Below are 16,641 nucleotides of genomic sequence, written 5' to 3'. Positions count from 1 at the left end.
TTGCTTTTTGTCCTGCCTGAAGTCCCTGGGTGAACCCTGGACCTGGTTCATCACTTGCCTGCGACTTCCAATGGATCCTGCTACCAGCACCTTGCTCACTCCACTACGACCAGCCCATGAAGGACATTGTCCTGCTAGGGACAACCCTACCTGCTCCAGAGTCACCCTTTACTCCTGGAGCCCCTGGTCTGAGGGAACAGCTGGCCTTTGCTGCTCCCTGACAGAGGAAATGGAGAAAACACGCTAACAGCTAGTACCTTAAAAACCATCAGGCACTTGTCTTCTTCAGCCATTTGCCCACGGAAGATATGCGATTGGAAGGAGTTTGCTCCAAGGTTAGTATTAAAAGATACTTGGGTGCTCCCATCTTCTACATGTCTTCTCTTCTGACATCATAAGGATTTTAACTTCTCTTCCTTCTCCTTTCCTTCCCTTCTTCACAGCCCTGTACCTCCTTATCAGACTTCTCTGTGTCATCTTCCCTTGTCAAAAACACTGTATTAGTAATATATTTGATAAAAAAACCTGTATTTGAATATTTAAATATCAATAGGAAGTTAATTGATTATCTACCTGTACCTGTGTGTGTATATCTAAGAAATATATACAGAGCCTAAATAATTTTTATTGCTACATTCATTTTGAAGAGGAGAAATGCATATGATTCCATGCAATAGAATGTATAAATATTTAAATATTATTTCTTTGAGATGTGAAACATACTTTGAGATTTATGATACGGAGTTGCAGAGTATTCTAGATCTGCTCTATTGACTTAGCAAGTGTGGAACATAGGAGACTTGGTAAGGATTATATTTCCAACACTGCAACTAGAGTGAAAGCTGGACCCTGAAGATGCTGAAGCTATGGATGTATATGTGAGTAAAAATACTTCCTTGGGAGGAAGCACAATTCAGTTTCACGGTAGCTTCAGTTTATTGAATAACTGACAACAAACAAGATCTGAAATTATATGAAGTGTCAGCTCTAATCAAGGTGCAGGGATACTTCTGAGTTCAGAACAAATAAAAGACTGTATCATGCAAGGACTGTCAGTTAAATAAGGGACTGTCAGTTAAAGAATATATGCTTAAAAGCTTGAATATATATTACTCTAAAATTAACATTTATACAGGAAACATCTCACTGAGAAAGCTTGACTACAGCGCCTAAATAGGCAGCATGATACTGTGTTATCTGATGTGAAAACAGACCCCAGTCATTCATGGAGGATAGCAACCCTAAACCCAAACCATTAAGATCCATGAGAAATCCACTATGTCAACTGTATTATCTTATGTACTGATGTATATTTTATTTTATGATCCAGCTGTAGTCAATGAAAGAATAGCAGTGGGTAAAGACTGCAGAAATGTCCCCTGGCCCTTTGGCAGTAGTGGCTGCATTAAGCTCTTGAGGGCTATCATGGATTCAGGAATATGTAGCTGATTTGCTTTCCACCCTCAACACAACATTGCTTGTCCTGCTTACTCTGATGTTTGTGTATTGCAAGAACACATAAGGGAACTATTCTATTGAGTTTAGGGACATGAACACTGCTTCCTAGATATATATTGCATGTAAGTCATGGAGCTCTTAAATTTCATTGGTGTAAAGAGGTCCTCATGCAGTAAATATGGGCATACACAGATGTGGTGGTGAGAAGTAATTTTCTCCCCACTAATAGCAGTTGGTAGTTGCTTGTGAAAGAAATATGACATATTGCTACTTAAATAGTACATTTATTAAGAAATTTAATTAATTCCTGGCCTGGTATATTAGGTAAAAATCTGTATTGTTCCTTATGCCATAGTGCTTTTCAAGTCTTATTTTAAGCAAAGAATCATGCTACAGCTTAAACATTTCATTAAGAGAAAAAAACTGTGTTAAAGGTGTCTCCCATTAAAAGGTAGTAATGTTTACAGTACAAACCACAAGGCACGAACAACTGTGAATTTTATCTTTTATTCTCTAAGGACTAAAATATTTTCTTTGATAGCAAGCATATGTATAAAATATGCACTTAAATATATTTGCCATCTGTTTTCATTTACGTATTTAAGGATTGGCAGTGGAAAAATATATATGTGTATATTAAAAAAAAAACCTCCAAACCATTATCAGTAGAAATTCAAATTAGCTTCAATATTGAATTAGATACAGCTGAAATGAAAGAGACACCACAACCCTCGTGCCCCTGCATTTTAAGATTATTTCAGGATAAGAAAGGTAAAGTGTTAATGAGGGTGTCCTCTATCTGGATTGACACTTAAGATAAGCCTGGCCATCAAAAGACCATTTGGTAGGCGTTCCCCAACTGACTTGCTAGAGACCTTTGAAAACACTAATGATGGCTAGTAATTTTCTTAGAAATGGCATCAGAGGTGGTAATTTAAACTACTAAAACCTTTATTTCTGTTGAGGAATTTCTACAGAAAAAAATCTTGCATCAGGAGTCATCATATGTTGGAGTCAGTCTGTACGGATACCTGCATGATTTATTGTGTTTTACTTGTTGCAATGTCCTTAAGGAATAGTAGACTGATAAATAAAGGATTACAAAGTGACTGCTCTTGAATAATAATCTGTTACATTTATTCCACTGACAGTTTACATGGGTTCAGTTGGCAGCTGAACAGATTTGGGAAAAAAAAACACATGGAGAAATCCTAAACACGTTAGTCCCAGGATGCTAACTGATTGTCAAAATACTGCAGAGAGGCATCAGTATGTCTTTTTGTCCTGGTCTTGTGTTCCTACTTGGGTAGCTGTAATTGTCCCCTGTCAGACATGGGACAGGCTACTGTAAGACGTAACATTGTCCTTGCGTTCTGTGACATAATGGCGCAGAAGCTCCTCCATTGGAACAGACTTTCAGCTTTGGGTGACAAGAGGGAATTGAAGTGAATCTTAAAAGAATACAACACAGTTTTCTTTTTTGATAGTTTGTGACTTAAAAGGAGCAAAGAAGGGTAGTTCAAACAGCACTGATAAATCTTGTAATATTAGAACCACAATAGAGTTTTTAAATAAATCACAAGTGGAGTCAAGATGGATTGCAGGATTTTTGTCATTATTGTGGCATTCAAATAAAGCTAATAAATGTCAGTGTTAGGAAGAGTACATGTACCATGTCACTTTAACTGACATAGGCAATTCCTCTTAAGAGTTTTGCTTTGTCTGCTTTATCTAGCAAAATTGGATCCCTAGCAGCCACACAGCAACTCATGGCAGTGTCAGCTCATTAGACCAAGACACACATATCTCTGGGCTCTGCACAAACAGCCTGGATAGGAAGACATTGCTTTGCAATCCTGTCCACTCTTTCAGGAAACCCCTTCTTTCTGCTAATGGACATGCTGGTTTTGTTGGCTACATACTTTGAAGCAACAGATTTACTTGAAGCTACAAGATTAGCTAGGTTTTATCGATTTGGCATCAAAGCGTTATTCACATTTGACATCAAAGCTTCATTTTCTGCTATGTCTCTTGTTCAGGATTCCTATTTTGCTTGTTAAGACCATAATTCAGTTTTCGCGGGGCAGCTAGAGAGTTGGATAACTGGTCAAGCACATAAGCGAGGCCTGTATCCCTGCCACAGTGATTGCACATGCTAAGATGATGTCTGTGCTGAGTTTCTGAAGGACAATTCTTTAGCCATGGAGTGGCTTAACAAAGCACTGCAGATGTGGTGCTTTCCAAATGAAGTGGGCGTGCCTTGACACTAGTGCCTTGTTCCCTGGCACATCCATCCAGTCTTCCTCCTCCCAAGCACAGTTTTGAAATGGAACTAAAACTGGGTTTAGTTCTGGAAGACCCAGAAATGTGGATTAAAAATATATATGATTTGGGATGCTGGGATGCTTCTGTCTTGCCTCCAGATCTCACTTCCTATGGCACTACACACAACAAAAAAAAACTCTGGTGCTACACTGAAAAAAAATTCTATCAAAGATACCACTTCAGGTGAGCTGACTGTAATGGCCTATTTTGTGTGAAATATCGTTCTGATATTATCTGTAGAGAAAAGGGATAATTTTTTGAGGAACGCTCATTATTTGCACAAAATCTGCAAGAATATTCGAAAAAATCTGTAGATAGTTTTGAAAAACTTTTGAAGTGCTTTGCAAAGAAATTGGTTTAGATACAAATTCATAAAAGGAATTAATTTGTTATTATTGTGGTTTTAATGCATCTTTCTAATATCTCTACTCTTGTTACATTATGTCAAGTTAAAAATCAGAGCAAAGCTTTAACTTCCTTCATGCTACTATCATATTTATAAAGAAGCAAATTATAAAGGAGAAAAGTGAAATATCTTTCTCTTTGAATAGCAATCTGTTAAAGTTAGTGTTGGATTTATATCACAAGTCTTTGCTGTTTGAAGTGAGCTCCATCTCAGGTCAGTGTGTCACTTGGGACTCTCGCTCTGAAACGGGAACTGAAGTAATTACTACAAATACACACTGGTGTGAGTTCTGGGAGACTATTTGAGCATAATGAAGTAATTTAGATGACTCGGATTATATCAAAGGAGTAATTCCATGTTTACCACAGAAAGAGCTTGCACATGTCAGTGACCTTTGGTGCAAAGTAAAATTATTTTTAGGTTCAGGAGTAGTGATTAGTTATGAAATTCAGAAGACAGGCAGCAATCATCAATAGATTTCATCAATTAAGATTAAATCAATGTATGCCTTGGAAATTTATTTTTATCTTTCATTTTTGCCTTACTTAAATGTCAATGTGAACACAAACCCTCAATGTTGCTACATTTTGTTCTGTTAATATAAAGAAAGACGCAAGTTTGTAACTATGCCAATATTATCCTGAGAGATGCAGAACTGAGAGGAAAAAGTAGATTCCAGTTAACCTCTCTTCTCCCCAAGACTAACATCACCAGAAGCTCGCAATGATGAAGTCGACACCTGCCTCCCACCGCACGGTAACAGCTGCGGAAAGTGGCACGTATTATTCCTCCAAGAGTTGGTAACTTGAAAGCAAGTCCTCGATCTGCTGCAGAAACACAGAGAACTTCATTTTCCCACCCGCTGCCCGACCTCCCGGCGGGTCCCTCTTGGCCGGGGCGCCCCTCCGCAGGGATGCTCGGAGGCCGGGCCGGGCAGAGAGGGGTCAGGGCCGAGCGGGGTGGCCCGGGGGGGCGGCCGGGCAGGTGGCGGCGAGGCGGGGCGAGGGCGGCACCGCCCCCGGGCCCCATTGGCGCCGGCCGTGGGGGGCCGCGCCGCACCGCCCCCCGCACACAGGCAGTGGATGACCGGCGGCGGCGGCGGCAGCGGCGGCGGGGCGATGCAGAGCTGCGGGCGCTGGTGGGGGCGGCTGGCGGGCCGCGGGGCGCCGCGGCACCTGCGGCCGGTGGCGGCGGCGGGGGGTCAGCGGCGCTGGGGCGGCGGCGAGGCGGCGCGGTGCATCGAGCGGCTCCTGCCGCGGCACGATGACTTCTCCCGGCGGCACATCGGGCCGCGGGAGCGGGAGAAGCGGGAGATGCTGCGAGCCGTCGGGGTGCAGGTGGGTGCCCGTGCCGTGCGGGGGGACGCGGGCGGCGGGGCTGGTTCCCTCCCGGTGCGGGCTAACGACGGCGTGCGGTCGCCTCTTTGCAGAGCGTGGAGGAGCTGATGGATAAAACCATCCCGGCCAGCATCCGTCTCCGGAGGCCGCTGAGGATGGATGACCACGTCTGTAAGTGACCGCATGGCCCGGGGTGCTCCCCGACTCCCCCGTTCCCCTCCCCGCCCTTCCCGCGGCTCTTTCCGGCCGCCACGGGGCAGGATTTGGGGTGCTGCCCCCCCACCGCCCCGAGTGTCCCTGCTGAAACGTGTAACGAACGGATCTCTCCGCTGAAGTGCAGAATTAGACTTAAATAAGCGTAGCAGAACCACTACCGACAGTTTATTCTTTACAGAGTAACTCGGTAGCATAGTTCAGCTGCTGCATGTCTCGCTCTGGTTTTGGAAATCGGCAGGAAAACGTATGTGGCAGACTGGGATTGCCTGAAAAAGTGTTTTTGAGCTCAAGAGCTGCAGTGCCTTCTCTGCACCCCAAAAGTCTCATGCAGAGGGAAAAGTGTGGCTCAAAATCGTCCCCTTGCTGTAGACTGTAGCTTGAAGTGTGCAGATGTCTTTTGTTGGCTGTTACGTTTCTTCAGGATTTCTTTGTTGTCCCCTCTCCCCCTGCCCGTAATAACCTGCATATTCGAATAAAATGGAAAACCTGTGCCACCGTATGATGGATACACAGTGGATGTATGGCTAGCATTTTGAATTTGTCTGATCGAGGGAGGTAGGTAAACCTGCTGGAGTACAAAACATCTGAGCCAGCAATTGTGACACTACAATAATTTAGCAAATTGCTATAGAAAACTTGATGTGATTTCATAAGTTTTTAGACATTAACATTTTTAAAAGTTAGCAATCACAGCACAAGATTTCTGTCTGCGTAACTGCACTCTCAATAGGTATCTGCGAACATCATGCTAGAAATCCCATGAATAAAAGAAACGCTTTAAAATGCACCTAATTTAACAATTTAGCTGAAACTAACAAAGCTCAATGGCCTTTCAGATAGTGGAGTCGACTACATCCTTATTCACTTCATATTTTTGTCAAGATCCATTGCCCGATTTGTAGAAAATCTGATCCCTTTCTCTGGGTTTTTTTTCCTTGCTCACCCATGCGCTGTAATTTGAGTGTAAACTTCAGGCCTGCAGCTCCGGTGAGGTTCCCGGCCAGTTCAATCTGGTTGCTCCAAGATGACATCACGCCTGAGAGGCAGCGCCACAATGAGCAGCCAGGAAAACTATAGCCTGAAAAGACAGATCCTAGCCAGGAAGGATACAGTGGTGACTGGAAGTTTCTACTTCTGAAGTGTTTCATTAGTACAGTGATATTTTAGTTTTTGGTAATTACCTATTAAAATGGGGACAGTGGGGTAGAGAAGTGGAATTTAACAACCTTCTTCTCTCTGTACGACTGCTGAAGGTATTGCTTGGCATATTTTCCTATGATTAATGTATTTTAATCATGGTACTCACTGTCTCACAAGTGATTTTCACTTACACTCGGAGAAAAATAACTTTTTAGCTTTTTAGGTCTTTAAGAGGGATTAAATGTAGACTGTCATTAGTAACTACTTCTTAAAAAGCTTTATTCTGTTTTTCCGGATTTAGTATATGATACTCTTAGGAAGTTTTACATTACTAAAATATGCATAAAAGTGATACAGTATAGTTGGGCACTAAAATAATTGTACATTATTGAAAACTGAGCTGGTGATGTCAACCTAAGTAAAAATCTTGATGCACTTGCATGTGTTCTCATGCTGATTTGCACAGCAATTTTGAAATTGATGCCTCCTACATTGCTGTGCCTTAGTAATGTTCTGTTGTATGCAAGTTCATACTGTGCAGCAGGACCTCATTAGCTAGCAGGGTATTTAGTTCACTGGCATTTTATTCCACTTGCTATGCTGTTCTTGTTCTCTTAGAGTAAACTTTCAAAGAATGTGACTGTAATGCAGAGCCTCACATTGCACAGCCTGCAACAGTGAGTTTTCAAAAGAGATGGCTGCATGAGGTACAGAAAATGTTTTTGTGCACGCTGCTTCTTCTTCTGCAGTCAGTGGGGTGAACTAACTTGTAATTTAATGTGTAGATTTTTGCCACTAGTTTTCAACTGAATTAGTAGCATAAAACTCCACAGCTTGTAAAAGAGAAGTTAAAAGCTTCAATTTAAAGTTGTGCGATTTCACATTGAATATGTTGTGCTTAGGACACTGTAGTGTGAGTAAAACTTACTTTCTCGTTAATGCTCCGTTAGAGATAAAATTGCCTTTCCAATCACTAGTGTGGGATTTCTTAGATGGCTATAGTATATTATTTCTCTGTCATATCCCTTGTATTAAAGGGAAACAGCAAAATTAGGGAAGTGTCATGAGAACTGCATTCTGTTTTAAACATATTCTTTGTATTTGTACAAAGACAATTTTGCTCCCGCCATGCCCAAACTCATACATGCAATGAAGGAACAGGGCAAGGCAATTCAAAATATGTTTTTCAACTTAAGCATTTATAAAATTTCTAATATGGCAACTCCTAGTGGTTTAAATAAACACTTCCACATTTCTGTATAACTTAAATTAAAAAACATAATCATAGTCACCCCACAAATCAGCTGTGCTCAAGCTGCTCCTTTGTATTAGGAAATGCAGTTGAGCTTGCACTGAAGTCTCATTGAAGTCAGTGCTTATGGATAGAAACAGATATGCAGTTCAAGAAAACCATGCGTACACCATAGGTCCCTGCAATTATATTTGGGATTTTTTTTTAAGTTTTATACCTTTAGGCCTTGTCTCAGGTGTATACGTTTGATGTATATTCATATCTTCAAATTTTCATTAGGTGTGCCAGTAGAAAAGACTGTTTTGCGTTACAGATCCTTCCCTTGGTAATGTAACACGTTGTCTAAAAGACAGATAATCAACCATCTGTGTGTATGCAATAACAATATGAAAAAATCCTCCTGTGGATGCACCTTATATTAAAGAGCTGTTTTAAATGGTATCACATATTCCACTGCTCATAAATAAAACCTCTGATTGCAGTAGCACCACAATCATTTTGTGCACATATTGTCTTTCCTAGATATTTTAGAACAGCCCTGCTCTTCAGTGGAAGAATCAATTTTTCATATCTTCCCTAAAGGGCATAATATATTGAGAGGGAAAACCTCTCGCCTTAACTGGACATTTGTTTCGCTTATGTATGAATGCAAAAACCATTGTGGTAGATCTTAAGCTTTTCTGGTAAAAGTTCATCTATGCTAGAAATGCTTTTTCAATATTTATTAGTGTTTCTGTATTGGTAGATTTCTTATCATACAGACCTGGTCAGTGATGGAGGAGAAGAGGGATGTAGTTTGTGCTAAGAGGTTTCTGAAATGAGTTATGTCCTTTAGTACATAATATGACAGAAGTATCACCTGTGTCTCTGTTCTGACCATAAAAAAAATTAAAAAGCTATCTAGAAAGTGCCTGGGGCCTTGAGCCCACTGGCAGTGTTGTAACACCACCCGAATATGCCACTGAAAGCCAGTAGGGGTGAAACAGCAAAATGTCTGATTTTCCATAACAACAACTTGCAGTCCTGTACCTCTACTGATTCTGGAAGGGGGGCTTTTTTACAGTCAGTTTTTCTGCAGATATTATTCAGCGAAAATGTTATTTTGGCATGTAACTTCTGTTCAGTCGATATTTAGAACAAGGCTAGCCATCTGTTTGATACTTAATTGTGATCAACTGGTATTAACAGAGCTTTTTTCCCACTGTCACAGTAAGTAAACTTTAACAATCAGCTTTTCTTTCGGTATTGAAGGTGCTTTAGCATGTATGTGGTGACTGACCCATTTGAAGTAAAAGAACAGATTGTTTTCTGTAAGAATAATCCTCTTTTATGCCTGTGAACCTGCTGTCTGTATCAGCCATAGTTATCCCTGCAATGCTGCTATTGTAAGTCCATCTTTATTTAATGGGTAGGCTTTGTATATACGTTACATATTTCTGCTTTTTTTTTTTTCAGGATTTGAATTAAAAAAAAGAGTCTGAAAACAGTGCTGTATTTTTTTTTTTCCAAAGTACTCCCCGTTACTTTATCAAATTTTAGAATTTATAAACATTAGTTTGTATAATCTGTGTAAGAAACTAATTTGGTCTCCAGTCTGAATGTTTTTAGAAGCAATATGGCTCAGAAGCAGTTGTATTGTCAGAAAGACTGTTTCTATCTTCAGATTCAACTGCTCTTCACCAGTATCCCAACACAGGATGTTGCAAGCTGTATTTTTTCAACCATATGTATTGAAATTTGCTGAAATCCTAGTCTTATGTTTCAGCTTTAAATAAATACATATTTACCAGAATACAGTTTCCACTACATGTGCTCCGAGGTATATGCCTTATGCAGCAGGAAAAGTCTGTGTCATTTTCTGAGTTTAGTGACACTTGTTGACTGAACTGGAAACTTAGCAATTTCATTTTGAATTTGAAAATTAATTTTTAAGCACACATAAGATCACTCTTGTTATGTTAGCTTTAGATATTTACAGAGTGACCAATACAGTGTTAGACGCCTTTCACAAATAATATTGTGGATTACACTCTTAAAAGCTAGGCTTGATGGAGTGGGAAATACAGCTACTGCCACAGACACAGAATCCTGTTTGGGCTGATGTGGAGCTGGGGAGGTGTCCAGCTCCAGCCCAGAGCAGGCTTAGCTGTGGGCTCAGCCTGGGCTGCTGAGGGCTTCACCCAGTCAGGACATGAAACTCCCAAGGATGGAGAATCAGCCCCACCACCAGGATGTCCTCACAGGCACAACCTCCTTTCAGGTAGCTGTAGACAGCAATAAGGTCTCCTCTCAGCCTCCTTTTCTCCAGGCTAAACAGCTCGAGTTCTGTCAGCAATTTAAGTCTTGTGCTCCAGGCCCCTCACCAGCTTCTTTGCCCTACTTTGAACTCTCTCCAGCACCTCAGTGTCTTTCCTGTAGCGAGTGGCTCAAAACTGAGCACAGGATTCAAGGTGGGGCCTCACCAGTGCTGAGTACAGGGAGATAATCACTGCCCTAGTCCTGCTGGCCACAGTATTCTTGATACATGCTTGGATATTGTTGGCCTTTTTGGCCACCTGTGCACACTGCTGGCTCATGTTCAGCCACCTGTTGATCAGCACCCCCTTCACAAATAGCTCATTAAAATATCTTCACAGATAGCTCATAAAAATGTAATGCGTTAAAATATACTAACTGTTGGGATTATAGAATAGTTTAGGTCGGAAGGAACCTTCAAAGGTCATCTAGTCCAACCCCCTGCAATGAGCAGGAACATCTGCAACTAGATCAGGTTGCTCAGAGCCCTGTCCAGCCTGGCCTGGGATGTCTCCAGGATGGGGCGTCTACCACCTCTCTGGGCAACCAGGGCCAGTGTTTCACCATGCTCAGCGTAAAAAATTTCTTTCTCATGTCTGGACTGAATCTCCCCTCTTTTAGTTTAAAACCATTATCCTTGTCCTAATGCAACAGGCCCTGCTAAAAAGTCTGTCCCCATCTTTCTTATAGACCCCTTATAAGTACTGAAAGTCACAATAAGGTTTCCCTGGATCCTTTTCCAAGCTGAGCAACCCCAGCTCTCTCAGCCTGTCCTCACAGCAGAGCTGTTCCAGCCCTCTGGTCATTTTTGTGGCCTCCTCTGGACCCTCTCCAACAGGTCAATGTCTTTCCTGTGCTGAGGGCTCCAGAGCTGGACACAGGACTCCGGGTGGGGTCTCACCAGAGTGGAGCAGAGGGACAGAATCACCTCCCTTGGCCTCCTGGCCATGCTCCTTTTGGTGAAGCCCAAGATACAATTTGCCTTATGGGCTACAAGCACACATTTCTGACTCATGCCCACGGGATCTATCAGTGCAGGTCTTCTAGGTGTTGTTCTACTCTTGAGCTTAATTGCTGCCTAAGCTGCTCACAGTCTTGCTAGGACTTCTGCTTTGTGCCTTGAATCAGTTTGGAAACCATGGTGTTACTTCAGGGAGCTCTAGCACAAGTTCAGCATCTTCATGTGGTAGATACCTGTATTTGCTGAGAGATGACTCTCTAGAAGAAACATCCTGTTGCACAAACAAAGGAAATGTTATCTGGCATATGGTACAGTATTTGTGATATGTGTTTATCGCGGAAATTGTACTTCTAATGCATTTTGTGTGTGACATTGGGCTAGCATGCAAGTGGAATGATAGCCAGCTTCTGCCTTCAAATGCATGTGGAGTTGAAGGAGCAGGTTCATTACAATTTTAAAAAATTGTGCGTGTTTGAATTCTGCAAGAATATAACCCTCCCTGTCAAATTACACCCAAAATATCTTCCATCAGACTTTTGGTTTGCAAGTGGTAGAGGATGATCTCTGCAATGTTAAAACTCTCATTTAAAATAGACAAGTGCGTCTGTCTGGAATAAATTGTGTGGGAGGAGTATGGGGAGTGGAGCTGCTGACGACACTTCAGAAACTTTGCCCTGGGTGTTGCTGAGTTCAGGTATAGTAAACACACGGTTCTTGAGTGTCCAGAAAAAACTGTAGTTTACGAAAACAAGAAATTAATCTTTATACATTAGATCTAATAGTAACACTGAGTAAGAGGCAGAGAAGAAACGAACTTTGAAGTGAGAACTGAAGATCAGTAAAAAAATAACTTTGTGGGAGGTATTATGTGGCTGTGGAAGAAATTAATTGAAAACCAGAAATATTTTTTTAAATTAATCTTTATACCTGGAATGCAATAGTAGCACATTGAGTAAAAGGAGAAGGAGAGATCAGTTTTGAAATTAGAGCTGAAGTTATAATATCCTTGTTTATGGCTGCAGAAGAAATCAATTCAAAACATAATTATTTGCCAACACATTCCAGAGCATAAGCTGTTTTGACTTGATCTCTCTTGCTGGAGTAACCTGCAGAGAGAAAATAGGTTTTGAGACATCCAGGGCCTGAGCTATGCTGCTTTGGTGATTTGTAGCCTTATATTCCACAGCCTTGTTTTCAAGTTGCAGTGCAGAATGAACAGACCTTGGTGCAGCTGCCCCACTGCAGCAGTTTCCAAGGTCATATTGTCGGGGAAATTAAAAAAGCGTCTGCTCCCCTTACCTAGGAGGGTTAGTTCCAGCCGTGTCTGTTTGGTTGGGCAGGACTATTTCTCTGCGTCACCTTAGCCTACTGACTCTCTTTCTGCATCCTCAGGTGCTTAAATGTTTTGTAAATCTTTCCCTTTGGCAGATGATGGGTAGCATTATTCATTGACTACTAGGAACAGGTTGACTGAATGTGATTTTTACACAGCCCTCAGGACACTGAGAAGTATGTAGAAGCACGACCAAAGATTAAACTATAGTTGGGGGAGGGAGGGAGTGCAAATGCTTTTTGTCTGGGCACTTCAAAAGCGTTCTGTTGTAATCTCTCCAAACTAGGCTGGCGGACTCATTTATTAAAAGTTAATCTTAAATGGAATTTCTTAAGATAGAAATACTGTTTTCACACTTTTTTTTTTTTCTTTTTTGATAAACTGGTGAAGCATACTGAAACTGAATTAAAAGAAATGTTCATTTTTATCAGCTATTTAGGGAAAATGCAAAAAAATAAGGTTCTTTGGTACATAGAAATCACTATTGGATGCTTGGTGTAAGCCACATCTGTACAAATGTGGCTCTGTTTGAAACACTAAATCATAGGTGTGGATGGGTATGGCTTAATCCAGTACTATTTCTGCAAGGTTTAGCTAATAAAAGGTGCCTTCTGAGATATATTTTAATGCACGTTTAAGAGACCCAGAATGTACATTGTATTAGCATGGAAAGGGCTCCATAAGCCATTTGCCTGCAGCCGTTTCTCTTACTATTGTTTCCATGTTATTTGAAACCCTGTTATTATTCAGTTTTTTTATTTTTTTCAGAATTTTGACAGAATTTAAACTTTCCCAGAGTATTTTACCAGGTTATTATGTTATCTTTTCTTGGTTTGAACCTTAGTCTGCTGCTGTTTTCACTTGCATCACCAGTGTCGTATTTTTTTTACACGGTGGTGTAGGTACAAGACATTTCAGTTAAAAACTGTTGGCATTGAATGCAACTGTAGTTTTCTGATGTTATTTCTCCTCAATTAGGTGAAAATGAAATCCTTGAAACTCTATACAACATCGCAAGCAAGAACAAGATATGGAGGTCCTATATAGGCATGGGTTATTACAACTGCTCAGTGCCTCAGCCCATTGCACGGAATTTGCTGGAGAATGCTGGATGGTAATGTACAACATTTGCTTTTTAAATTAGTATGTATGTACTTCATTCTGAAGTTAGAGGGCAAAGAGAATACTTTTCACTTGGAAGGTGCTTTTCCTGTAAAATATTTCATTGATTGTGGTGACTTCTGTTCACAGTTCCTATTGTATTTTACTAAAACACAAACATTTGTTTGCTTTGAGGAAGTATACAAACTTAACTCCTAACCTGAAGCAATTATTTCCTAACTTCTGCCTAAATTTAAACTGTCTTCCTCCTGCACTGGTGTATACGGTTTTGGGTGGAGACAGCTGAATACTATGCAATACTCAAATAATGGTTTTCTTATTAGGAAGTAAGAAGCCTTGAACATTTTAAAGGTAAATACACTTGCTATTTCTTTCTCGGTTTTATTTGAAACCAGAGACCTTCAAGAGTTTTGGTGTGTATCCATAAAGTAAGTTCTTGTTTGAACAAATAATTTATTGGTGCCTGAAAATAGGTAGACAGCAATACTTGATAATTCATTTCTGAAGAGGCTTGAGGAAGAATATTGTACTTTGTTCTCATTAGCCAGCTGACGTTTCAGTTTTTTTGGGACAAGCAAAAGAATAGCTTGTCTGACAGACTTGAATTTGAGTGTTATTATTTTTGTTTGTTTGTCGGTTTTGATTTGTTTGTTTTACTTAAATGTAAAAAAATAAATACAATTAAAAAAAATCAAATACGTTGATTTATATCTTATGAACAGCACTGATCCAAATAATAATGGCGTTTTGTCTCTTGATGGATTTTTCCTGACAAAGGTAATAAGGCTTGATTATAAACACTCATTTAACATTGACATTTCTCTGAAGAACTGTAACTCAGAAATTATGCAACAGGAAAACTGAATTTAATGTAATCTCACTTTCTAACAGCCTGAATGCCATTGATACCCTGCATTGTCTGATTTTGTTTAGAAATTCCCTTATATCTAGAGAGTAACCTAATTCTTTTGTATTGTATTAAAATGACTGTTGTCTTTATTACTGCCTAATTTTTATTTTAATAAAAGCAGTATGTGAAGGTTAAATAGTCATATGAAAAAACCCAACCAGATGAACAAAAAGGGTCAAATTAATCAGTGTAAGAAAACATTGTTACTTAGGTGCTGTATTTTTAGTACTTTGGGTTTAGTACTTTCGGTTTTAGTACCTTGGGCCATATATGGGTCTATGTATCTGTAGACCTCTGAGTCTATGTATTATCAGATTGTCTGCTCTGTTTGCATTTGAAACTTTGAACTGACCAAATGTCGCACTATTTGGACTCAAGGAATCTATGCAATACATCTATACAAAGATTTATTTGGACTTATCCCCACCCACTTTTTGCAAAATATGCAATCTAAACATTTCAGTACAGTGCCGCAAAACAAATAATCATTTGCTAGAGGCAAAAATAAGAACAGTTTAAAAGTAAATGGACCAAAATGACCTGGATATTTTTAAATCCTAAAAAATTATATAGTGTTAATGAAACTGGGAGAGTCTGTCCAGAAATCTGTTCTTGGAGTCTTCAGAAAAGTCAAACTAGATGGCTCAAAACTAAGCTTACAGATGGCAAAAGTGAAGGTTAAAATGTTTGTTGAGGAGAAGGTGTATGTGTATGTGCATGTGTGCAAAAGCAAACTTTTTAACTATACAGATCTTGTGGAAACTGTTTAAGTAACCAAATTTCTCCTTATATCTACTGGGGGTGTAACGCTTTCCATGCCAACACACTTCACGTCGCAGCTCCAAGGGAAATGCTGCAAGTGCAGTTTTATTGTTCATGCTTAATTGTGCCTCTCATGACTCGTAGTTTCTCGTTGCTTGGCATTCGTTAGAGCAAGGCTTGCATTGGAATGCAATGGAAGCTTATAAAAGATTGTTCATAGAAGTCTGTGAACACAGAAGTGAAGGACTTTATGGAATTTAGGACACTCAGGCTTGCTACCAGGAGGTAGGAAGCAAAGGGGTAGATTTCAGGAGGAAACTGTTAAGCACACAATATAAGTTTGGCTGAAAATGAGACTACTGACCCACACTGCTTTATTTAGAAGATTACCACAAAAGTCTTCCCAAATATCAGATTCTGTTGAGAAAATACTCAACACTGGTGGAGTTTCAAAACTTTTTGAAGCCTTTGGACAATTACGTATAATATCTCTGTTCACAATAAAAGCTGTATAGTTTAATTACTGTGAGATAAAACCATCTGACTGAAACTATGCACCAGTAAGTGTCTGGAATGTCAGCATTTAGGAATTTCTTGTACTGATAGCTTTAGAAAAGCACAGGCATCCTTTAAAGTCTGAATCGCATTGTAACTCCTTCTGTGTTTGTGAAAGAAGCTTTTTCAAAACACTTGGGGTAGATTTTTTTCAGATAACTTTTTATCCAAAGAGCACTTTGGTTGAAAGTTAAAGAAAAAGAAGAGTAATTTCTATCGTGGACCTGAAATGCTGCAGTTAAAATTCCGATCTCCTATGCTAAGGTTTTGACTTAGTTGCAGAAGATAGAGCATAGGTATCTTTTATTTTTGATACTTGATTTCCTTTTGGTTTTCGTTACTGTCTGCTAACACTTCTTTGTTCCTAGCAATCTGTGACTAACAATTCCTTGATAACATGGGTAAAAGTCTTAGAAGTATTTTCCATACACTCCTTAGTTGATATTAGCAAAATAGTAGCCTGTTTGGTGCAAACAAATAATAGCAGGCCACTGTGTAATTTACTTTATCCCTAGAACATCTCAACTCTAAAATGCAGGCAGAAGGATTTATTTTGGGGCATAATACCA

At 40.1% G+C, this 16,641-nt stretch overlaps 1 protein-coding gene across 2 annotated transcripts in view; it reads left to right on the top strand.

Annotated features, from left to right (window-relative positions):
- Positions 1-5,274: 5,274 nt before the first annotated feature.
- Positions 5,275-16,641, top strand: part of GLDC (glycine decarboxylase) — a 47,157-nt gene continuing 35,790 nt past the window's right edge. The window contains exons 1-3 of one of the 2 annotated variants that reach the window (XM_065046073.1): positions 5,275-5,526; positions 5,619-5,697; positions 13,702-13,837. In XM_065046073.1, coding sequence (XP_064902145.1) covers positions 5,308-5,526; positions 5,619-5,697; positions 13,702-13,837 — 434 coding nt within the window. In that variant the 5' untranslated portion in view covers positions 5,275-5,307. Of the gene's footprint in view, positions 5,527-5,618; positions 5,698-6,803; positions 6,996-13,701; positions 13,838-16,641 lie in introns of those variants that run through there. The other variant, XM_065046074.1, reaches the window with a different exon arrangement.

Source organism: Columba livia, chromosome Z, assembly GCF_036013475.1.
Source record: "Columba livia isolate bColLiv1 breed racing homer chromosome Z, bColLiv1.pat.W.v2, whole genome shotgun sequence".
NCBI lineage: Eukaryota > Metazoa > Chordata > Aves > Columbiformes > Columbidae > Columba > Columba livia.
This window is presented reverse-complemented; position numbering and strand designations above follow the sequence as displayed.